The sequence below is a fragment of the Patagioenas fasciata genome, chromosome 2 (assembly GCF_037038585.1).
Source record: "Patagioenas fasciata isolate bPatFas1 chromosome 2, bPatFas1.hap1, whole genome shotgun sequence".
Lineage (NCBI taxonomy): Eukaryota > Metazoa > Chordata > Aves > Columbiformes > Columbidae > Patagioenas > Patagioenas fasciata.
The window spans coordinates 154,722,798-154,747,090 of record NC_092521.1 but is presented as its reverse complement, the minus strand read 5'-3'; the positions used below and the strand labels follow the sequence as shown (position 1 = coordinate 154,747,090).

At 39.3% G+C, this 24,293-nt stretch overlaps 1 protein-coding gene across 12 annotated transcripts in view; it reads left to right on the top strand.

The window, feature by feature from the left end:
• PARD3 (par-3 family cell polarity regulator) overlaps positions 1 to 24,293 on the top strand; it is a 459,106-nt gene that overhangs the window by 185,922 nt on the left and 248,891 nt on the right. For 8 of the 12 annotated variants that reach the window (XM_065830910.2, XM_065830901.2, XM_065830903.2 and 5 more), the window contains exon 5: positions 12,360 to 12,491. The exons of the other annotated variants lie outside the window; for them this stretch is intronic. In XM_065830910.2, coding sequence (XP_065686982.1) covers positions 12,360 to 12,491 — 132 coding nt within the window. The remainder of the gene's footprint in view (positions 1 to 12,359; positions 12,492 to 24,293) is intronic. 12 annotated transcript variants of the gene reach the window in all.

The following is a 24,293-nucleotide window of genomic DNA, read 5'->3' as shown; positions in this document are numbered from 1 at the left end:
CCTGTTTTTTCATCACTTTCAGATGCTTTTTTGTGTGTGAGAGACATATCTGTATTGCCTAGTGACGCACAGCTTGGCTTAATCCTGTATCTTGCTTCCTTGAGCCATTTTAATGAAACAAGAAGAAATCTCTGGGTAAAAATATCTTCTCAAAGGCCTGCAGTAATACCTGATTTGCAACCTTTAATTTTGTTTGAATTGTGTTGAACTGTGCAGCTGAACAGATTGTACGCAGCTAAAGCATATCATGTGTGGTTTTCTCCACTGCAGTAAAATGTCTTTTGATATTGTTGTTTTCTAAATAACTGTGAATTTGAATTGCATTCTTAATAATTCAATACCAAAGCCTATTGGCTCAACTAGCTGCCCTTTTAGGTGTGAGCTGCATAAGTGAAAATCGGGTTTCTTTTCCCTTAGTTGTTTGAGTTACGGAAGAAAACGTGGAAGAACATAAATGCAACAATGAGATATATTGTATCTTACAGCAACCGTGAATTAATTAGCCCATATATTTCCAATGTTTTTTGTTCTTTTGTCTTTTTGTTTTTGTTTGTTTCTTTTTGTGTGTGTGTTTTTTGTGTGTTTTGTTGCTGTTGTTTTAAATTTGTGGTGAGGAATTGTGTATAATTACAAATTAGTTATCTGCTTTGATCCTGCTTCTCTGAAAGATGCAAGGTTTATCTAGTTAACCTGCTTTGCTTAATGCAAGGGTATACCATGGCTAACTGCCTTATGAAAAATTTCCCACTGTGACTTTCCTGAATATGACTCATATATTGTTGCACCAGAGATAACAACACTGGTACAGCAGAGAGAAGTGAAAATGTGTAGTAAGAAGGAGAGCTCACGAGAGAGTAATGAGAGAGAAAAATGACTGTGCATGGGCTTGTGTGCCGCTCTCGCTCCTGGGTTCACCCACCTGGAGCAGAGCAAATGGCTCACAGCGAGCTCTGCAGGGTACAGCAGCCACAGCAAACAGAGCTGAGTGACTTGGCACATCATTTTTTACCTCTGTTTTTTCTTCCTTTTCTTTTTGCCTTTGCCATTTATTCAGCAGCCATGTTTCTGTGCTTGTTTGTTTTTAAATGGGTTTGCCCATATGTGTATTCTGAGGTTGCAAATAGCCATGCCTCGTAGGGATAATTATTTTTAGGAAGTGTTTTCTTCCTGCTTGAAAACCTAATTGTTTTGGGCTCTGTGAACTTCAGAGGAAGAATTTGAAGCTGTATGGGAGTGATTTAAGTCTCATCTACTGTCAAATCCCTTACCTGTAAAACTTTGTGTTTCCCACCATGTCTTCTTGCAGGTATTTTTGCTGTTCCTGTGGGTTGAGACTGATGAGTACGAATTTTCAGCTTGTTGGATTGTAGTGAAAGATGCAGGGCTTTCTAATCCTCTTTGTAAACAGAATAAAAAAAAGTTTCTCTAATGAAGTACGTCTAGATGGAAAAAAGCATGCATTATGTGAAGATCTTCAACAATAATGGTATGTCAGTGTCAAAATCAGATTTAAAGTGAAAATTAGTTTCATTTAGCTTTGAGTCTTTTTAAACACAGCTTAGTGAAGTTTGCTTTGTCACTGTCACCAAAGACATTGTATTTCAGTAGATTTTTACTATAATTCAGAGAGTTGAAGAGCCCTGTATTAGAACTGTGTGTGTCATTTTTTAGCCAGGGAGTCTGAATTGCAGAGCGTAAATCGATTAAATTGACTTGAGAAGACTGTGGACTAAAAAACGGGGCATCATTCTGGGCACAGGAGACCCAAGTGTTGCTGATGCTTTTTGGTAACCTCATCTCTGGTTTGTACTCCTGCAGAAGGAAGGCAGCATGTCCCACATGAACGGTGTTGGTAAAGTGCTGTAATACAACAGAATTAGCTTAGGAGTAGTACAGGGCAAATGCAAAGAGCCTGACAGCTCTCTCGTGACAGGTTTTAAACCCCCACATAATGAATGCAGCTTTCTGTTTTCAAAATAAAAATGCAGTGTTTTAAACAGAAGTTCTGAAGGATTCAATAGCCATGAATATTTCTTCATCCAGGTTTATTTGAGCAGGGCTTTTTTCAGTGAGACAGTCATGATGTTTTGTTGGTTTAGATGTGATTTCACATAAACTGAGATGAAGAGAGAGTGAGTGTGAGTTATTCACACATGATGAAATAGTGTCTTAATGCAGAAAATGTTGCGATAGGAGAGAGATTAATGGAATTAAAAAAAAAAAATAGTTACCTGCATCAGTTTTCTTACTTTGTGATAGTAACTTATTGCTGGTGGCTTGTTACATGATGATGAAATAGTTTAGAGGAATCATACTCCAACAGAGTGCAAAATAAAAAATAAACACACTGTGTGGTTTTTGTCCTGGGTAGTGTGCAAAATTCATGACGCTCACAGAATCACAGCACAGCTGAGGTTGGAAGGTACATCTGGAGATCACCTAGTTCAACCTTTCTGGTCAACTAGAGCAGGTGACTCAGGTCTGTGTCCAGCTGGGTTTTGTGTATAGGCATCTCCAAAGATGGAAGCTGCACCACCTCTCTGGGCAGCCTCTGCCACCGTTTGATCACCCTTACAGTAAGAACATTGTTTCTTATGTAATTCTTTATGTGTCCATTGCCTTTTGTGCTTATCACAGAATCACAGAATGTTAGGGATTGGAAGGGACCTCGAAAGGTCATCCAGTCCAATCTGCCTGCTGGAGCAGGAACACCCAGATGAGGTTACACAGGAAGGCATCCAGGCAGGTCTTTAATGCCTCCAGAGTAGGAGACTCCACAACCTCCCTGGGCAGCCTGTTCCAGTGTTCTGTCAACCTCACTGAGAAGAAGTTTCTTCTCAAATTTAAGTGGGACCTCCTGTGTTCTAGTTTGTACCCATTGCCCCTTGTCCTATCATTGGTTGTCACCGAGAAGAGCCTGGCTCCATCCTCATGACACTCAACCTTTATATATCTGTAAACATTAATGAGGTCACCACTCAGTCTCCTCCAAGCTAAAGAGCCCCAGCTCCCTCAGCCTTTTCTCATAAGGGAGATGCTTTTACTGGATACCATGAAGAAGAGCCTGACTTGGTTTAGCAGAGCAGCTATCTGTGAAAGAACTCAGAATTCCTGACTTTCAAAATGTGAAAACAAATACATATTTCTCAGCAGCAGCAGCAGGTTAGAAATGAAAGTGGAAAATCTGTGCCTGGTGCACAGAGAGGCAACAGCCACCATGTACCACTTGACACTGTGCTATTCTGTTTGCTGGCCACTCTATACGTGGCCAGGATTCAACTGTTTGCATCCAAAAGTTAGTCATGACCAGATGTGTTAAGAAGCAGAGAAAAAAACACTAACAAAAACAACAAATCCAAAGCGAAGGTGCGATTTCCTCCATCTCTTTTAATGTCCTACCTCTTTTCGCTCTGAGTCATCCATTTGTGGAACCTCATCTACTCAACTTCCTCCAAGACCGGACAGATTCTTAGTGCAAGATAACAGGGAGATCCGAGAGCTGGTGAGTTTTTTTCCACTTCTGCTCTGAGGCTGAGCAAGTCTGTTGATCACTCTCAATCTTCATTCTCTATCAGTAGCGTAGGAAGAACACGTATTGTCGTCCCAATGGTGCACTGTCCCGTCTCTTTCTGTGCGATGGGTGAGCAGTGTCTGGTCCGTAGGTAGGACATGGTGCTGCATCATGAGCTGGGAGTGCCCAGGAGGGTCTGGGTGAGCGAGTCCCTTCTGGTGACGGAGTAGTGGAACGTGCACAGGGTGTTTGTCTTTTCGCTTCAGTAAGTGCCGTGTACAGCACCTTTTGCTGAGAGATGGTGAAAGCCGTGCTGGAAACAGAAAGCTCTCAAGTACAGGGTATAAGATAATTTGAGTTGTAATGAGTGTCTGACTTTTCCTCTGCCATTCATCTAAGTGAATGTCTACTTTACAAAAAAACATGTTTAAATGTTCATATCTGTTTCTTCTAATTTTTGTGTTCTTGCAGCTCTTCCTGGGTTTGAAGGTGAAAAACTCTGGGCCTAAAAGAGTAGTTTGATAAAAGACGAAATGAATTTGAAAAAAAAGAAAAAAAACAAAACAAATTTGAGGTTCAAGTTTAGTGATTTTTTTTTTTATGTTTAGAGACATGCATATGTTTTAATATATTTAGTTGTAACTCACAACCGTACATTTAGAGTATACACTTGTGATTCCAGAATTTCTGCAGATTCATACATTTCAGTCTTGTTTTCATATTATCAAGGTTGTATATTGGTGCAAAACAGGTCTGGATTTTGGCTGAATGTGTAGCTAGCAAGAAAAAAGAAATGTAAAGTACAACCCTGATTGCAAGCTGTGCTTCCCTGGTGCTCTGACATGAGCCTTAGTGTTTAAACAGTGATTATTTCAGCCTTTTTTGCTGTATTTATTCTATTTTTAGGTCATGTAGCACTGAATACTAATCACACCACAAGAGAAGGAAATACAACTAGGCAAAGTAGTCTCAAGATAAAATTCAGAGCCAACATGGAACTAACCTATACAAAGGAGTAGTATGGCTGGGGGGAGATGGTAAGCTTTAATTAGTGGGGAAATTCAGCTCCAGTAAATAGAGGATTTAAAATCAGGAATGCCTTGTCATCTTCTGGGCTTGTTCCTGTTATGACTAAATTTGGGGCTGAAACAGATGTCACTTAGCCTGATTTTGTTTCACAACCTTGGCAGAAAGGGGATGATCAGTCTGTGCTACCACCCAGTTTTATTGTCGTCTTATAAATGAGCTCTTCAGCTCCTGGATAACTTGAGAGCCTTCCCTGCTGATCACACAAAGTAAAAGAAATTTGGGTGAAAGCTAAAACCATAAGATAGAGAATAATGGGAGGCTGTTCAGTGTGAAGAAGGCTTACAAATTAATAAACAAGCAAACTGAGTCGAGAGGATGCCCGAGAGACTGCGAGGTGATGCTGTAAACTCAGATAACAGAGAAACACACTGCTACAAGCCACCCACTTGGTACCTCATTTGTGCCTTTCCCCGCAGATCGCTGGAGGGATTCTGGCCCAGGTCTGTAATGTATTTGTGAGTGGGATGAGGTGACGGCCGCTTTGCTGGGAGCCTTTTGGGTCCCTGTCCCGGTGGGGCGGGCAAGGGCTGGCAGAGGGGCCAGCGGCTGCTGGCAGTGTGCACAGGCACAGCTGCTCGCCACAGATTTGGGGCATTGCCTTTGTGTTTCTGACTTTAAATCTCTGCTCTTCTCCATGCTTGTCAATGTAATGAAGAAAGAGAGGAAAAAAAGGTTGGATTAGTTTGAGAAGACAGGGCAGTTACCTCATCTCCCTGCCTGCCCTGCCTCCTTTCTTATTTCAGGGCTGCAAATGCAACTTCCTAAACACACAAGCAGCCACTTGAACCTTTCAAACTTTCATTTTAGAGGTATGGCCACCCAAAAGCATCTACCCAACATTTAGAAGGGTAGTACTGGTGGGTTACCAGATATTCTTCATTTCAAGATCTAAACAGAATATCCTTGTGAAGTTTCCTGTACCCCATTGTTTCCTGTTTTGTTCGCTCCCCAAGTAAATTTAGTATTAACATTCTATTTATTAAATCCTCTCTTCAGAGAATACTTTTGAAATTAGTTAATTATCAGCTTTTTTCCCCTCCTGCAATTTAATTTCTTGGCTCTCCCAAGGAATCAAATGAAAGGATGTCGACATTTAAAATAAACAAACAACTTTACAAGTGCTATTTCATCTTCATACAAATTGACATAAAACACTGTATAAATACGGGTACAAAACCAAGTATCTGGTGAAAATGGCAGAATTGTGGCTACTAGTATTATTGCATTTAAATAGGTAGCCATATGGATCCATACATAGCTGTATATAAACAAAAACTCTCTAGAGGCCTCTAAAGTAGCGCAGCAGAAGAGACTATTTCACATTTCTGAAAAAAGTAGAAGGGGAAACAGGTTTCTAAGTGTCATATACAGAAATACGAAATGTGGCTTCATGGCATTTCAAATTAACTGGTTCATTTATTTTTCTTCAAAATGGAGCTATGGAAAGCCATGTATTTTTGGTTAAGAAGCTTAAAGAAATGAAATCTAGCTTCTGGATTACCATTACAGAATATCAACTGCAGTACGTTATTCGGGTTGTTTTTGCGTTATCTTTTGTGAGGTTTTATTGTGAGAATAATAGGTGAAGGGTGAATGGAAGAAGCAGCTTCTTTCCTGTCCCTCAGTCTGAGAAATAACAATACACATTGCCTGGTAATTTCTGGCTTTGCATGTATACGTGCAGACATAATTAGATTTTTTATTTTTCCATTGTAAACAAGAGAGATCAACAGAATGTTTTGGATAGGCAGTCTCATGTGTTTTACTTTACTCTTAATTTAGCCCGTATTCTTTGACACTAAATATTTACATATAACATCCCATGCACAGAAAACTGTCCATTCCTCATGGCCCCTAGATATTGCTGATATTGCTTTCTTTCAAGGTCAGGCCTTGCTTGTCAATCAAATGATAACATAGAATATATGAATTGGAATTGGACAAATCTGGAAATTTCTGAGCACAAGGTGGTAGAACTCCAGCAGAACATTGACTTTTCAATTGCCTTTCTCCTTGTTGGTATCTAATGAGCTATTGTCGATGCATAATACATTAATTCCATTCATGGAGCTCTAGAGGAATGTTATTTGTGAAGACAAATCTTCCTGAAAACAACAGAATGACTACAGATTGGTCATTCTTCTTATCTATTTTCATCATAAATAGGGCATGCAAGTTCTTTATTAGACTATTAGATTTGCATCTTCTGCATCTTCTGCATCCTAAGACAGTTTTTACCAGTGTCTGGAAATTACCCATGGTCCAGGTCAGAGCTGAGAGTAGACACAGAGTTGTTGATAATTCTTTAACGTGGGAGTCCTCTTTGTCTTTGCTTCTTGGAGAATGACCTGATGCTGAGTGACCAGAACTGGTTCTTCTGTGCATTAGATGGCTGGGCTGTATCTGGATGATTGTAGCTCCTGGTGTCATGTTTTTTAATACACCCCAAGAAAAGCAAGCTTTGAAAGGGAACTGCAGAATAAGAAAGTAAACTGAATCTATTGCAAGGAAGAGGAAGCTTGCCCAGGTAGTGGTATCAGTTTCTTAAGATGTGTGGATATTATAGTGAGTGGTATGATTTGTTTTGAGGTAAGCTGTTGAGATTTGGTACAATTTGTTGTTAAAAAGCTGCTAATGTATTGAGAACAGTTCCAAATCTGATCTCTATTTAGGAAGGATTTTTTTAAAAAGGGAATTTCTATTCCTTAAATGAATCTATTGTGTTAATTCAGTTCCCATATGTAATGTATTTTCCCTGCAAAATAGACATTAAGCGTGCAGACCATTTCTGTGTTTTGTTTTGTTTTTGATAAATGGGGATCCAGTTGGTGAAATCCCTCATTTGTCTAAATTCCAGTTAAAAACCAACAGACAACCAAACCAAAAAAAACCCAACAATAACAAAACCAAAGCACAAACAAAAAACAACACACAAACCCCACAAACAAACAAAACGCCCCCCCCCAACCAACCAAACAAAAAACCAAACAAAAACCAAAAAGAAAACAAACAAAACAATCAATCAAATAAAATACTCCAGGAATCTATTTACTAGACCCTGAGACAGCATGAAAACTAGGTATGTGTGCATATTACTGCATTTAGAAACAGATATTTACATCAGACAGGTGTTTACATAAACTGAATGTTTTGTTAATTACAGCTTTTAGCATCCCTGTCTGAGAGTGACACCAAACTGTTCACGGTCTAACATGGACATAGTGGAGCATAAAAAAGAGAAGAGCAGCCTTTATAGTGATTCCACAACAACAAATAGACTTGTAGATGTGAATTAGCCCAAAGTCTGTCCAATGAAATTATAACTCCAAAAGATTAAGAGAAGTCTTATCTCTCATCAGCATGAACAAATTCTATCTAAATCGGAGTCCATCTCAAACAATCAAACCCAAGCAAGAGCTTTTCCCAAAGTGCACAGTATACAAGAAAAAAGAATGGATAGCAAAAAGAAGTCAGCATCAAGTGGTGTCTCTTAGTGGAGATCCTAAAAAAGATATGTGCGTTTTGCTGTAGAAATAATTAAAGGGAAAGCCTGGTTTACATCTTTGGATCTTCTTCCAGAGAATTACATTGAAAGGGTCTTCAGTCTGTTTTACTTCTGTTATATTGCAATCTAGTATTAAAACAACCTACCAATACTCCCCAAACAACAAACAAACGCACTAAAAACCCCATCCACACCCCCCCGTCCAGACAAAACAAAACACACCACCCCCCACCAAGCAAAAAAACCCAACACACCAAAATTTGCCACACTTTATGTTAGCCGTGCAGGAGGTCAAAACAAAGGGAAAAACCCAAGTTATTCACTATTTGGAAAGTGGCCTAGTGGCAATTGAGATAAAAAGCCTGGAACTGTCACTGTGCTGTGCGTAGGACGTTCTGTTGGGTTTGATGCTGGAAGTCTGTCAGGGAACAACTCGAGTGAGTTTCTGCACTGACAAGCAGTAATTGAAGCATGCAGATCATGCTAATGCATCATTTCATCTACAAGCTGCAGGGTCTTTGATGAGGAGCTTGTTATATATTACAAATCATCTGAAATTAAAAGTATAGCAAAATGGTTTCATTTTTCCTGTCCCCTTTCACCCAACCCTCCAGCAAAGCTCCGCAGGGACACCAGGCTGAACTAAATCCTAAGGTGTTAGATGATGTGTCCTCATTAAAAATACTGCAGAACGCTGCTGTTAAGTGTAGTGGTAATATTGTGACTTGGCAGTTTTAGTGTTATATTGATCAATTGCCATTTCAAACATGGTAAAGCTGACATGGCCCATGGTCCCCAAAGATGTTTAGGAAAGAAACCTTTTTTAAAAAAAAAAATTAGAGCATTTAATTGTAACTGATGATGCATGTCAGCCGCAGTCCCAGGAGTGCTTACAGCTGCAGCTGAGAAGAAATGAGAATTCCCTACGTGACCCTGATGGCTTCTATACCATGAAATTTTTTTCTTTATGGTATTAAAATTAAAAGCGACACATACCTTTTCCAGTCAGATGTTGGGAGCATGTGTGTTAATGCTAGATCATGCTGAACAGATGTAAAGCTTTCTGGGCTAATACTGCATATTAAAAAAAAATACAACAATGTATAGATATTCTGAAGAGAAAACGTCTGCAGCTGGTTCAGTAAATCTCAGTGTCTAAGCTGCAGGGATGTGTCCTTAACTTCCACCTCTGTAGTTTGCCACCACCGAGTTAGCTCTGGCAGGAGCAGGGTTGGAGATCCCTGCGGAGATGGGGTTCAGGGAACCAGCAGCATCTTGGGGTCGTGCTGTGCCACTGCCACAAGAAGGGCGGTGTGTGGCAGTGTGGACGTGCTGATCTCTCTGCGCCTGGTCCAGCTCGGTGCTTGCTCCAGAGCTCTGGCCCAAGGGGTGTGGAGATGACTCTTTGCCATAAGGCAGCAAAGAAAGAAGTAGACGACTTATCTATGACCAGCTGTTTCTCTAATGTTTGGCCAACATCAGCATGACTATGTGTGTGTGATTGCAACACTGGTAAGGTATTTCATTTCATTCTGTTAATAGCGTTATTTTGAACCTCTGAGCAGCTCTGAGAAACACAAGAAATTACAGGAAGCACATCACCAGCTTTTACTTCTGCTGTCAGAAAAATTGCTGAGTGACTTTGATGCCTGCTGTATAAAATGAACTGGTGTGGCTGTTAGCAGGAGAAAGGCAATCTTATACAGAAGTGGGCTACAGCTAAAATGTTTCAGTACCTGGGAGGAATATACTCTATCTGAGCACAGATAGGAGTAGAACTGAACTCCTTGAAGAATTCTTGACGTTAGTACAGATGCACCAAACACAGACCTGATTAAACTCTTCTAACTTACATAATTTCATTTACATTGCTTGCTGTGGTGTGTAAGACTCTTTACAGGATGAAGTTCCAACATAGACTCTAAGCAATAAGTCTGTCCTGCATGATTCAGGTCAGACAATTAGTATGGGAATGGTTGGAGAAGAACACATCCCTTGATGGACCTTTTTTCCTTCTCTCTTGCTAAAAAATTTTTTGCATGTGTAATGGATGCTCTGTGGAGAGAGATTTTTGCGTAGCGTACATAAAATTTTTTTCGAAGTTTGTATTGAAGTTTGTAAACATGAATCAATAAAAAATAAACTTATCTATAAAGTACAGAAATACAGAAAACATCTCGTTGCATAGGAAGAAATTTCTGTTCATTCAGACTAGGTTATGGTCTGTCAGAAAGTGAGTTATTGTTAGATGACAATGACACATGAACCAAGTGTATAGGGGGTTTTGTGCATAAAATGATCTTTTGTTATTTCTTTGTCAGATTTTGATTTTGTTGTTATACCTTTCCACCACTTCAAACAGGAGAAATTATTGTTTTGGCTTATAGGAACTGAGCCACCTCTGTCACCAGAAGAGGCAAACTGAATAAGAGAAACAACAGGAAAAAATCAATTTGTACACACTGTTCTCTGGCTTTTATGGCTTTGCTAAGGGACAGTTGTATAAAACAGTGACCGACTTCCACTGTCCCCTTCTAAGCAAGAGACTGAGCAAGTTTGTAGTTTACTGTGTGGTTAACCACACTGGAAAACTAGGGTTTTTTTAGTTTCTGAAAGACAAGAGATCTTAGTCATTGGTGGCAGGGTAAACTAATTTATGATGGTAATTTGTTCATTTAGTTAATTGTGCAGACATATTTTTACAAGGTTATCTTGTGCTAGTTGAATTCAAGCTTTAATGTCTTAAAGTGGAAGACTTATTTTTTATTACAAAGTCTCTTTGAAGAAAATAAGTTTTCATTGCTTAAGAAAGCTTGAGTTTAATATATCTGGGAAAAGACTGCTCTTGAAGCTTTTGAAAATGGTGCCACATATCACAGTTATACAGAGACCTGAATTTCCTAGCAAAGCTGTCATACATTTACAAGAAATGAAGTTGTGACGGTCAATTGTAAGGGAATTGATGCTACAGTGCATATTTTAGAATATTAGGCTAATACTGTGTCAAGCCAAAGACATATCAATACAGTAAATAGGGAAAGGAAATACTCATGCTGATGAGATGAAAGATTGATTGAAGAAAGGGTCAAAAATTTGCTGTGTGCTAGAAATATAAAAAAAATAGCTTTAGCTATGAATATGCACTGGTGGGTTTATTTTATTTCTTTTAGATTTTTGAGATTCCTAAAAGCAGTAGTATTGCAAAATATGCAGGACTACAATCCTATTTTATTTCCTAATAAATGACTATAAGCAAAACAGATGCTCTCTAAATTATCTGATTTGGCACAAGGTTAGGCAGGCATTGACTGGAAAAAATACTCTGCTCCTGAAGGAAGGATACTTACAGTATATTTATAGTCCTCTTTTGAAAAGCTAAGCAGAATTTCAGTTCCATATATTATTTCAGTTGGAGGGAACTAACCTATGTAAGTTATCAGTAATTGATTGACTTTGGGCTAAGAGTAACTCTCATCATTAAGGATCTGCCTTTGTGTTTTTCTTGGCTTTTAGTGATCACACTGGGTAAGGACTGATCATCTTTAGAGGCTGAAGAATTTGTGCAGCTCGTAGGAAAGATGTGAAGACAAACTCATCAATTAAAAAGAAAAAAATCTTTTCTGTATCAGTCTCAATGGGATAAATGTATCTTCATCAGCACCATCTCCATCTGCTGCTGTTTTACAAATGTGACTGTATTTATATACCTTCAGGCAAACCCAGCAAAGCATTGCTATGTGGAATAATAAATTCAAGTTTTGAACTGTATAGCATGCTATTTTGGTCTAAAGGACAGTACCTGGAGAAAAGAGAGAGCTTTGATTGTAAAATTGATTACATACAGAGATTTGGGGAAATTCTGCAGTGGCCTTAGCTGTCACTGCATGGGCTGCGATATGGTACCTTTGCTTTTGGCGAGAGTGAAACTAAGGAGCATGGTGCTCTGAGAGCCTTGCTGGGTACGTGCTTGGGAAGTCTGTGCACTGGAAGTTTGAGGCTGGAAAAGAGATGTGGTGAAGCACAGGGGGTGCAGGAGCTACAGACCCACCAAAGGCTTTGCGTGGGCTTCACCGGCATTAAGGAAGGGGTGCTTGGGCATGGAATGCCGGGCAATCGTGTTGTCCTTGGGTCCAGCTGGACCTGCGTTCTCCTCTGTCAGACTTCCTTTTGTATTCGTTTAATAACCAGCTGCATTGTTAATGTGCAAGGACTGGTTGTTTTTTATAAGACACTTTTTTGTTTCTTTTAAACTAGAAAGATGAAAACTACAGAAGCCTACCACGAGATACTAGTAGCTGGTCTAACCAGTTTCAGAGAGACAATGCTCGTTCATCGTTAAGTGCCAGTCATCCCATGGTGGACAAGTGGCTGGAGAGGCAAGACCAGGTAATATATATGTGTATATATATATTACTTTATCAATCTAATCTTTATGATGCTCCAAGCTATTATGAAGAAGTGTATTCTTATGTGATATTGACTCTCTAAGCATGATAAAAGCACCAGGAGTATGCTGACTAAATTTGTATGGGATTCCTTCTGCTTCAAAAAAAACCCCTGCATTAAGACTGAAATGGACAGCTGCAAGTTATTTCGTTTTTGAGTCATAAGCGGATTCATAAAGTATATGGAGTACTGATGATCTTCACAATTGATAACAACAGGGTTATTATAATTAGAGAATATTATTTTAATAAAGATTATGCCATTGAAAGCTAATAATATTTCCACAGAATAGCCAAATGTGGGTCCATTTTGGCATTGCACTTTTAAATGCTTGTTATTCTTAACATTACAAAATACATGATTTATACATTTTAAGGCAGTGTTATATTTATTTTGTGTACATATATACTGCTTTTGATCTTGGGCTTTTTTGAGACACTAAGTAATTCCAACTTGGGTTTTTTATTAATAAACTGGTAGTCATAGATGTTCAAAGGTCTGAAATTAAAATTACCGAGCAGTCACTTTATGTATTTGTGTGCGTCTGAAATTTTCCAAGAGGTGTACGATGAAAATGTGTCTTTACTATGGAGACTGGAAATATAACAGGAAGCCCATATATAGGATAGTATGTATGTGGGATTATTACTCTGATTATTATACAATGTGACATGAAAACATCGAGGTTTTGCATCAAACATGAATGTATACATTTTGTATTTAACAGCAATAAGACATTAAACCAGAATTTGCTTTATACAGAGGAGCTTCAACAGGAAATTTGTCGTTTGATGCAGCCCAAGCTTCTTACACTGTGCCTTGTGACGAAGGGGGAGGTTTAGGGTCCAGCTACTGGATGGTGTCCTGGGACAGGTCTCCTTCACCTACAAATCCTATACTGATATTTGAAGTCCAACATTCCCACATCTTAGGATATTCCAAATATTATTTATTTAACACATTCTTAGTTAAAAAGGAGCTTAAGTAATATCACAGAGTAGAGAATCCTAAAAAACTCAAATGTAAGCTGTTAACTAATTTTGTATCTTGTAATTAGCTACAGATTTGTTTAAAAATCCATGTTTTACAAAAAGCCTCTATCTTTAGTCCTTGGATATTTTGCTCTGCATGTTTAATGATAGTGGTAGTTCCATTACTATTTTTCTCTTATAAGATGCAAAGTTCGTGCAGATGAGTTGAGCTGCTGTCTCTGTATCTGCCTGTGTTGAGATGGGAAGTTGGTGCCCAGATTCGAAGGCATCTCCTGTGACTGTTCTGCTTGTTTGATGTTTTCAAGGCATATTTGCATGCGTCGTTAGATTTTCACCGTGGCAGTTAATGAAACTGTTGTCTCAGCAGAAGTTGGATTAGGAATCTTAATAGTGATCATCTTATAAAATGTTGGATGCATTAGTATTTTAATATATGATGTTTATATTAAGTTTTTTTGCTGATTTTGGTCTCTGAAAAGCTTAACTAGTTCAATTTATTCACCAATTAGGTAAATAATTGGGCACTAGCGGTAGTCTGGAAGTGTATTTCTTATCTGAGTTATTAGTAGCTGCTTGAAGTCTGAAATTGCAAATATCATGTTTCTTCTGAGCAAGTTTTCTTCTTTTTGGTTTTGTTTGCAGGGGTGTTCTTTGAGAGACGGTTTGTTCTTTAAATGTGTTAATGAATCTGCAGGTACCTCGAAGACCAGGGTCCTTTTGTGTTTTCATATTAGCAGGATAATTAATTAGACTGAAACCTGCTTAACAGGCTATGGGCAGGAGAAGAAAACCTGTAGTGAGGGTGGGATGCAGCACAGCTCTGCAGGGAGAGGGAAGGAAGGGCCTGGCAGGGGATGGAGCAGCCAGAGATTCTTCCACTCTTTTTGGGGTTTTAAACTCTAATATTTCTTTTGTTATCCCCTGTGGGCTTTTTGTTTCCTGCTGGTCAAGCCTTTCACTTCTGTGAAGAAGAGACTCAAGCAATGAGGTTGACGTCTGGCATAATCAATTAATTGAGCAGCTTCCAGCCCTGTTGGTGTGTGCTGGGTGGAGCTGTGGAGGGCTGGGGTGGTAGGCGCACCCTGCCCAGACGTGTGGCCAGAGCAGCAGACACAATGCCAGGGCCAGGAAACCTCTAGGGCAGAACCCATCACAGATACCAGCGGTAACGATAGTCCTGGTCCAACCTGCCTTTATAGCTCTTTAGAGGAGCTGGATTCATCTTGAAGAGTCCAGAGGCTTGTTGTGGGGTGGAGGCTCTTCTGGCTTGGATTGAGTTATATCTCTCAAAGTTTGCCTCATCTCTTCCTTTTGAATGTGAGGTGAAAAAGCTTTCTGGGATGATCTTTGTCAGCTTCTTACATACGTGCACATTCACTGGAATTGCGCGTTGAGGAGCGAAGGTGTGATGTGCCAAGGAAGGGCAATTATTTTGGTGTGGACAACACCTCATTTCCCATAAGCAGAACTGTGGAGCAGACTGAATGTAGTTCTGCAGCATCACAGCCCATTCTGCAGGTGAAACTGCAAGAGACCTTGTTTCTAGGAAATCATTGTAAGCTACTGTAGTAGGGACTAATAAAGGCAGAGAATTAGATGTGTTCGAGTACTTGTTAAAGAAATGGTTCTGTAAACATGTCTAGGTTTTAGCAGTTAAAAATAGAGGCATGCATGAAGCCTGTTAAAATTCCTGGAAGTAATTGCTTTTGCTCCTATCTCTTGTGCTTTACTAGGACTCTGCTAAATTAGAGTGATACATCAAAGAAATGGAAAAGATTAATTCTGCTTTCTGAGTTCCTTTAAGGTGTTCTAGTTGTATATGCTGGTTAGCTATATCTACTTAAGGACTGTTCCCAGGTAGTGCCACAGCCCTCTGGGTGTCCACAGGGAAAATGATCCGTGTATTTCTCAGGAAGTTTTGGTATTTCTCAAGCCCACAAAGTTATGTGAAACTGTTTGTACCAAAGAATCATTTCATCATAATAGAGAAAAAAACAAAAACAAAAACAAAAAACCCGAATAGAGTTTTAGAACACAGTTAGAAAGTTAAAGATGGTATTTTTTACTTTTACAATAATTTTTTTCATTAATTATCTCCTACAGATTGTCAAGTATTAGGAAAAAAAATATTGCAGTCTTTAATTTAATTCTGAAATATTGTAAAAAAATAAAATGTTGGGTTTTAGTTCTTCACTTTGCCCTCCACAGCACTTTCTTTTCCCTCACAGCAACTGAACTTTGAGGAATAGTTGAAAAATCTTATATGCTGTGAAATTTATTCATGTATGTGGTAATGTCACTTTTATTCGAGAAATCTTTTTTTCCTCAGTCCACCTCAAGACCTGCTCAGGCCCTGATCAAATCGGGACTCATGCTGTTTGTTTCATACCAGGGAAACATGAAAGCAGACGTGTGAAGGAGTTAAACTTTTCCCCAATTCCTTACATTTAAGTACACAGAAAGCTTCTCTTGGGTGGTCATTTTAGTTTTATTAGTCAAACACTGGAACTGGAATCATAGAGGCAATCAAGGCACCTTGAACTGAAATAGTATATTCCTTGCTTGGCTGGCGAGGCCAGTTTTGCAGAAGGATTAAGAGCGCCCGGCTGCGCTGTGCGCCGGGAAGGGATGTGAGAGCAGCAGGAGAGGGAAATCCTACAGCAGCCCTGCTTAATTATGTAGCGGTTGATCAGATTTGCAAATACAATGAGGCTGGATCAATTAAAACTATATGTAAATCTATATACATATATATTTGTATTTGGTATATATCTGTGTATATGTATTTTTGTCAGTGCATGAAAGTGAGGTAGGAGATGGAGTAAAATTGCATGGTTATTACTGAAGAACAGGTCTGATTCCTATAATCCCAGTAGCTTTTCAGTATGTAGCAAGAACCCAAGATTAAAGCAACTCAAATATATTCTGAAGCGGGAAAAGATGTCGGTTATTACTGCTGCCTTTTTGAGCAGAAATGTGGTGTACGGAACCCTTCCCATAAGTTATTCTTGTTCATGACATCTGTCCATAATAATCTGGTACAATTTCTGTGGTTCCTTTTTCGATGAGATCAGATGTGTGTTATATCTCCAGCTATAGAATACCTGCCTTCAGCTTGTATTTTCAGCAGAATAAGGCCTGCTTTTAATATGATTGAATATATTCTCTTGAAACATTTGGATGCTATAAATTAGTGTGTTTCAGTGCTGCCAGTTGAAAAAAAAATAATTGAAGCCCCAGAGGTAGGCTGGTGAATTTAAAACACTAATTTCCTGGGGATTCTCATACTCCAGCTTATCTGTGTTGTCAAATTTTTCGTTTAACAACGAAAACTCTGCTTTTATTTTAGGTCTCAACGTAAGAGTGTAAGATAGAAATGCAGCTCATTTATTTTGTTTAGTTCTGAATGTTTCATAGCGGTATGGCTGATGTATATAAATATTTGTATTTTCACTAGTGTGCCTCTTTTGCGTTTCTCTTTGTCTGACAGGTAGTTTGGCTTTAATTTCTAGGTTTTGTTATGGCTGTAACTACAAGGGGAAGGTCTACAATGTCTGTGTTTCATGGACTGGAGATGGAGAGACTTGGGGAGTGGGAGCTCTTCTTATCTCAAACTCCTCACATGTAGAGGCTGAAGCTGCAGTAAGAATTGTCATTAGTAAGGAGTTGTGCCCTAAGATATGGAAAAAGGATTAGTTAGGCTTCAGCTGGAGGAATAATTTTGAACCGCTTGTCTGTTACTCTCTATAATGCCAAGACAGAGTCGTTGCTTTGCTCTCTTTCTGAGTACACACACATTATAATTTGCCTCTTCTGATAAGAACCTTAATGAACATAGAACCACAGCTGCATATACATTATAAAATACACAGATCATTTTAAAGCTTGTCATATTCCTTAGAAAGAATTTCTGTCACAAAGACAGATATGCATGAGTTCAAAGCTGTAGGCCTGTTGCAGAGGCCTCTGTCTTTTTTGGGGGTCTTCAGTGGACTAAAAGGCCGGAGGTGTGTGGATGTAGCCAGGAAGCTATTCAGGGTTTGTGAACCAGAGAGGACTCTGAGGTTGGTCATGGGAGGAAAAAAAGCGTTACCAGGTAGTGAACAAGACCGTGGCTTGCACGGTTTGCCTGTTTCTGCACACAGAGCTATAGGACATGGCTGGTGTCAAGAGGCTGGAAACAGACTCTTTTCAGTGGTGCCCAGTGACAGGATGAGGGACAGTGCACACAGACTGAAGCACAGAAGATTCCATCTAAACATGGGGAGAAACTTTTTTACTCTGAGAATGCCAGAGCACTGAACCAGGCTGCCCAGAGAGGCTGGGGAGTCTCCTTCTCTGGAGGCATTTAAGACCCTCCTGGACACATTCCTGTGTGATCTGCTCTGGTGAACCTGCTTTAGCAGGTGGGTTGGACTGGATGATCTCCAGAAGTCCCTTCCAACCCCAACCATTCTGTGATGCTATGATAACTTGGCACCTGACTTATGTTAACTAATAGGCCATAGCTATAAGTGTGGGCAGGTAGCACAGCAACCAGTGTGTTGGTAGAGGATTCATTAAATGTTTTTGTTAGTCAGAGCTGATCAGAAGACCTCATGGTGGCCCCGCAAGAATTCAAAGACTTCCCAGTCCCATATCTGCTTGCAAATTCAGCTTTTTTTCACTACTTGAGATGGGTTCTTTGCCATGTGATCGCACTGGCTTCCACCTGATGTGGTTGTCAACACCCTGAGTGCTACAGCAACTGTTTCTTCGTGCTTTTGTAGTATGAAGAAGATGAAAAGCTTGATTTGGCCCAAGAATATTTTATCTTGGCTGCTGATGCTACTGCTCCCTTTAATTCTGTGTGTTGCAAGATGTTAACTCCTTCAACTCTGTGTTCGGTGTTTCAGTGTTCTCCCTGTGTGGTATTTACTACCTTAGAAAAAATACCGTGTGTAGTGAGCTCAAAAATTATAAACCTGTACTTAAGTTCATATAATATAAGTATCTACATAAAAGTATGGAGTGTAGGTCTGCATCGAGTGCTGAGGTGCCCAGTTCTCGCAGAAACATCTTGGTGTGGGAAACTTTCTGGAACTGGTTCTGTATTACATGCCAGAATGCTTAGAAAGTGGAACGAGAGGGTCAAACAAGCTCTTATGATGGGGATATAAGTTCTCTATTTCTGTATTTAAAATTTCTACTCTTTAAGGTTAAAATTTTTATATCCATCTATAGCGAGAATCAGAATCACAGGTCTTTTTTAGGTTTAAATCTGTCTTCGAACCTGACCAGCTTCAGATCAAGATTTCTAAATCTAAACTTTATTTCCATATTGAAATGCCATTTGACTTCTAGGTTCTAACTTGATAAATTTCTGATTATTATGTAGATTCTTAATTCGTACCCCTCAAGAGGGTTGTCATGTCTCCTGAGTTCAGAAGAATCTCTGTATTCTTCTGTATAAAGCTGAGATTTGTATACACTAATACACATTTATTAAATATTATTTAAATGTGTGTGTGTACAACCACAGAAACAGCAAAAAGCAGCTTGAAAGAGAAAGGCTTATATTTATGCTGAATGCGTCGCTGTGTGCAGAGACAGAATCAAATTTCAAACTACAGTATGTTTTAGTTTAAAGAAAATATTAACACGGAATTCAGAAGTCTCTGCACTGTTATGCAAAATGGACGTTTGTGAACATGACCTTAATTGTATATTTTGAAAAGAAATTCTTCTTATTATTTGTCTTGGAATCATGAATGAATTTGAAGTTGTTTTTCAGTGCTGCGGGTTTCAGTTTACATGAAGTAGGAGGTTGGAACAAACAGCTTTATTGCTTGGGGACAGCTGTAGTGGTGGTGCTTTTATAAACAGTGTTTCATGCTGGCATCTATCTTGTTCTCCTTTGAAAAATAATCTGTCATTTCATACTGTGTATTAAATAGGTGTGACAGTTTGGGGGCTACAGTCGACTTTCAGTTATGTGCTGCTGTGTAGATATGAATTCAGTGGCAGAATGTAGCTCTACGTGTCGGAGAGGTGATGTAAAAATAATAGAAAAGGCAATTTTACTAAAAACCTCACAGATTTTAAGTGTAATACAAAAAGACATGCATCGCATTCAGATGTATATACTCACACTCTCACTCTTTTAGATATATGTGTACATGCACATAAATATGCATATGGACTGGGCTGAAATTTAAAGAATTGTAGAACAGCCCAGGTTGGAAGGGACCTTGAAGGGTCCTCTGGTCTAACCTTTTGTGGGAAAAGGAGCCTAGATGAGATTATCCAGCACCCTGTCCAATGCCATCTTGAAAACTTTCAGTGATCGGGACTCTACCATGCCGCTGGGGAAGTTGTTTCAGTGAATGATTGTTCCCACTGAAAAAAGTAAAAATATTTCTTATATCAAGAAATATATCTTATATCCTGGTGCAACTTGTAACCCCGTGTCTTCTCCAGGTGGCCTCTTGTGAAGAGAGAGTCTCCTGCCCTTTAAATGCTGGAATACTGTGATGAGGTGCACCCTGAGCCTGGCACTGAATGAGCAAGAGAAGACCTAACTCCTGCAGTCTTTCATCATAGGGCAGGTTCTCCAGCCCTCTGATCATCTTTGGGGCCCTCCTTTGGACCCTCTCCAGCCTGTCCATGCCTTTCATGAGCTGTGAGGAGCTGAACTAGACATGGCATTCCAGGTGCAGCCTGACAAGCACCCAGCAGAGTGGGATGTTTACAGCTTGCTCTCTGCTACCATTTGTTAGGAGATCTTCTCTGTTCTACAGACACTTTCTGAAGAGAGGTGGCACACACGAAGGGCATTTTCAGAGTTGATAGTAACCGTGCACTGCTGTTTTCTGCCTTTCTGGACTGAACTATTTAAATAATCCTGTTTTTATGGTAGCTAATGGTAATAAATCTATTGTCAGTAATGTTCTTTGAGATTACATGGAGATGCTGTGAGAAGCTTTAAATAATTTATTGCTGTTAGTTTTCTGACTATTTTCTAAATATATTCATAGAATCATAGAATAATTTCAGTTGGAAGAGACCCTCAGGATCATCGAGTCCAACCATAACCTAACTCTGGCACTAAACAATGTCCCTAAGAACCTCATCTAATCTGCTCTAGGTGAACCTGCTGGTGGGTTGGACGAGATGATCTCCAGAGGTCCCTTCCAACCTGAACCATTCTGTGATTCTGTAAACCCCTCCAGGGATGGTGACTCCACCACTTCCCTGGGCAGCCTGTTCCAACACCCAACAACCCTTCCTGTGAAGAATTTTTCCCTAATATCCAATCTAAACCTCCCCTGGCACAACTTGAGGCCATTTCCTCTTGTCCTGTCACTGATCACTTGGGAGAAGAGACCAGCCCCCTCCATGCTACAACCTCCTTTCAGGCAGCTGCCGACAGCGATAAGGTCTCCCCTCAGCTCCTTTTCTCCAGGCTGAACAGCCCCAGTTCCTCAGCCGCTCCTCATCAGACTTTTTCAGAATATTATTATCTCTGGCTTTTTTGACTGCTATCTGTCCATGGTAGCAGGTCAGATAAGGACATCTGAAAATCTGCTGCTGGGCCTGGAAGACCATTTCTTCTAAAGGATGTCACACGTCTTCCTTTTCTTTTTTTATGAACTTGTGTTCTTTCTTCATGCTGTGAAAGAGGTTTATCCTCTCATGTGTTTACTTTCTAGTCCAGGCGTACGTAATATATCCCAACGAGTTGTTTATAACAGAAACGCTCTCGCTATTTTCATAATGTGCTTGTTGCTGCTCCCATGCCGTGTCCTCAGAAGCCCCGGTGGGCAGGCGGTGTGGGCTGGTGCGGTGCCGCCCAACTCGAGGCGGTGAAGCCCGCGGGGTCCCGGGGGCTCGTGCAGCCCTGTCTGCGGGGGCGAGCCGGGGGACGGGCCCCGTGACAGCAGAGCCAGCGATACCGAGCGGGAGCCACAATTACAGCGTGTCAGAGTAATGCAGGAGTGAAACACATTAGTAAAATTAAAATTTGTCCTCATTCCCTCTGTGGGTAATACAGTTAATGAAAATAGATCTAACCAAATTAAGATAATTTATTTCATTAGTTTACAGCCCTATCAAACTTTTCAGGGCAATACGGCCCTTCTGTACAAACCTGACATAGATGCAGTTCCACTCTTCACTTCAAAGACCACAAAGGTTAAAAGTTTTAAGTGTATTAAAGCAATTCTGTTAATTGTGCCTATAGAGGATTCTCCTTCGCCCTTGGTAAAGTATCCTTAATTTAAAATTCACATTATACTCATTCTGCATTCTAGCCTTTTAACCAAAGTGTAAATATGTAAGTGATTACTTGTATCTTTGAGGCTTAAAAAGAAATTCTGCATTTTTGTTTCAGAAGGTGATACTGGCAGTACATGTATTGATACTTTATGCTTTTTCCCTTCCAATTTGTGTTCTCATTTTCTTCGCTCTACTTTTCCTCCAGCATACCTGCTTTGTGTTTTACAATACAGATTTCTACAGGACAGCAGGCAATTCCTTGGAAAGAGACAACATCTCTAAATCCCAGCTCCTCAAATGGCTACTCTGTTTTATTTTCCAGAGTCTTGATGATGTCCTTTTTTATATTCTATCAGAAAGTTACCATTCAAAGGCAGGTTATCCCAAATACTGTTTCCCCCCCACCCTGTTCCTTTCAAATTATAAGAAAACCCAAGATTGAGGGTTTGCTTGGTTTTGTTGCCAAGCCAAACTTCTTTAATGTTTCCTATAATTCTGCATTAGAAGTCAGTCTGGCATTAGCTTAAGCTTCACATTAACTTAATTTTCAGTTTAACTTAATTTGTGTTTTAGAATTTGCTTGACTTTAAATGGTAAAATAAGTGCCTTTTTTTTTTTCCTAAGTGGCTAATGTTACTTATTTAAAATAAATATTTATATTACTAATTAGTAGTGGAAGTTGCAGTCCTTCCTACAATAAAACAGAACAACTTATCCGGACAGGAACATGGCTATGAGGGTTATTCACTTTTCACTGTAGTTTTTAGGCAAGATTTGGGTAAATCCCTGTTGAGTCGTGCAAGTCATTTAATACCAACCAGAACAGAAATAAAGTCAGAGTTGTTATTTTAGGCAAGGGAAAATGACAGATTTTATCTGAATGGGAAACTTACCTCACTTATTGAATAACAGCAGGATGATTTTAATACTTTTATTTCTTTCTATGAATTACTAATTATGAGAAAGATGCTTTCAGAAAAGGACCAAGTTTGTCCTGTCTCTTGTGGAAGTGATGGTTAATTTATCTTCCATTGATAGAAATAAGGAAAGGCTCTTCTTCTTTAAAATCCTGTGTGGACAGGTCACTTTAATGACATGGTTGCACTTTGCTATAAAGGGGGAATAGTACTGTGTAACTTGGAGTTAATAATTGAGTTATGTGGAAGTAATTTGTCTGGGTTTTTGTTTTATTTTGGGTTTTAAATTTAATCTCGATTTTATTGCTTAAGTACAAGCATTTCATTATTGAATGTAGTACTCTTTGGCTATATTAAGTGGTTGCTGTAATTTATAGGATACTTTGAGAAATGTCATGTTTCCTCACAAAGTGACACAGCCAGATTTAGTGAGTGCAGCAACCGAGTGAATGGAATTACGTAATATGACCTGGTTGATGCGATATACCGTAAGATTTTAATTTATTTCACCAATATAACTGGAAGAGAAAAGAAGATAATAGACCAGCCTTGCCAAATCATTCACCGACTCGTTTGAAAAGTCCGTTCTGAATTTATCTTGAAATCACTTGGAAATGCACGTGAAATAGTCAACCTCGATGGCTTCCAGGATTAGGAGGGAGTGGGCAGGGAGAAAAGGAATTCAGTTGCTTAGGAAATCAGGATGTATGAAGAAGTTACTTACTCTTGTGTCTGTCACATGCAAAACAGAAGACACAATCCCTCTCTTCTTTTAAAATTTATTTAATCTGATCTGGTTTAATAAGTAATTAAGCGTTTTTGTAAGACCCAGCAACTAACTGCCAGCTGCCTTGTGGCACTGATAAAGGCTTTTGCTGAATCCCTGTGCCAAAGAAGGGAAACTGAATTGTAACTGATGCAGTTACTCTGGTTGAGATGGGTTCCATGCTTGGGATACACAGAATTAAAACAAATACAGCACAACTAGTGTTTCCATGAGGAAGCAACTGATTGGAAACATGTGAAGTACTAAAAATATTAATGAACTTCCTGTAATGTACGGCTGTAAAGATTTTACTTTTGAAATAAATATTCCTTTTAAGTTTTTATCTCTTGTATGTGATATTTTAAGAATAAAGATTGTTGCCCAGATTCCATATTAAGGTATCACTCACGTTCATGCCAGCTGCATGTGATTAAATTCATTTAGACTGTACATTTTTATGCTGCATTTTCCAGCCCAGAGATGACTGTTTATGAATTTGAGCAAAATAAGTTGGCTATTATTATTTTAGCATATTTGCTATTTAAAATGTAATTTCTTTTCACAGTTTAAAAATTAATGTTAAGGGCACCAAACATACATAGCTATTTCCGAAACGGAAAAAAAGCAAAAAAACAACGTTTAGGCTGTATATTGCAAACATTTTTACAGACTGTGGAATAAACACCTGAGGAGTGAGATATCCACTATGAACAAAACCTCTGCTCCTCTTAGTATTTCTTCAGAATACTAGGCTCGAAGCTGGTGTTCAATCACTCTGTATCAAAACTTAATTTCCTCTGCCTTTTGGAGC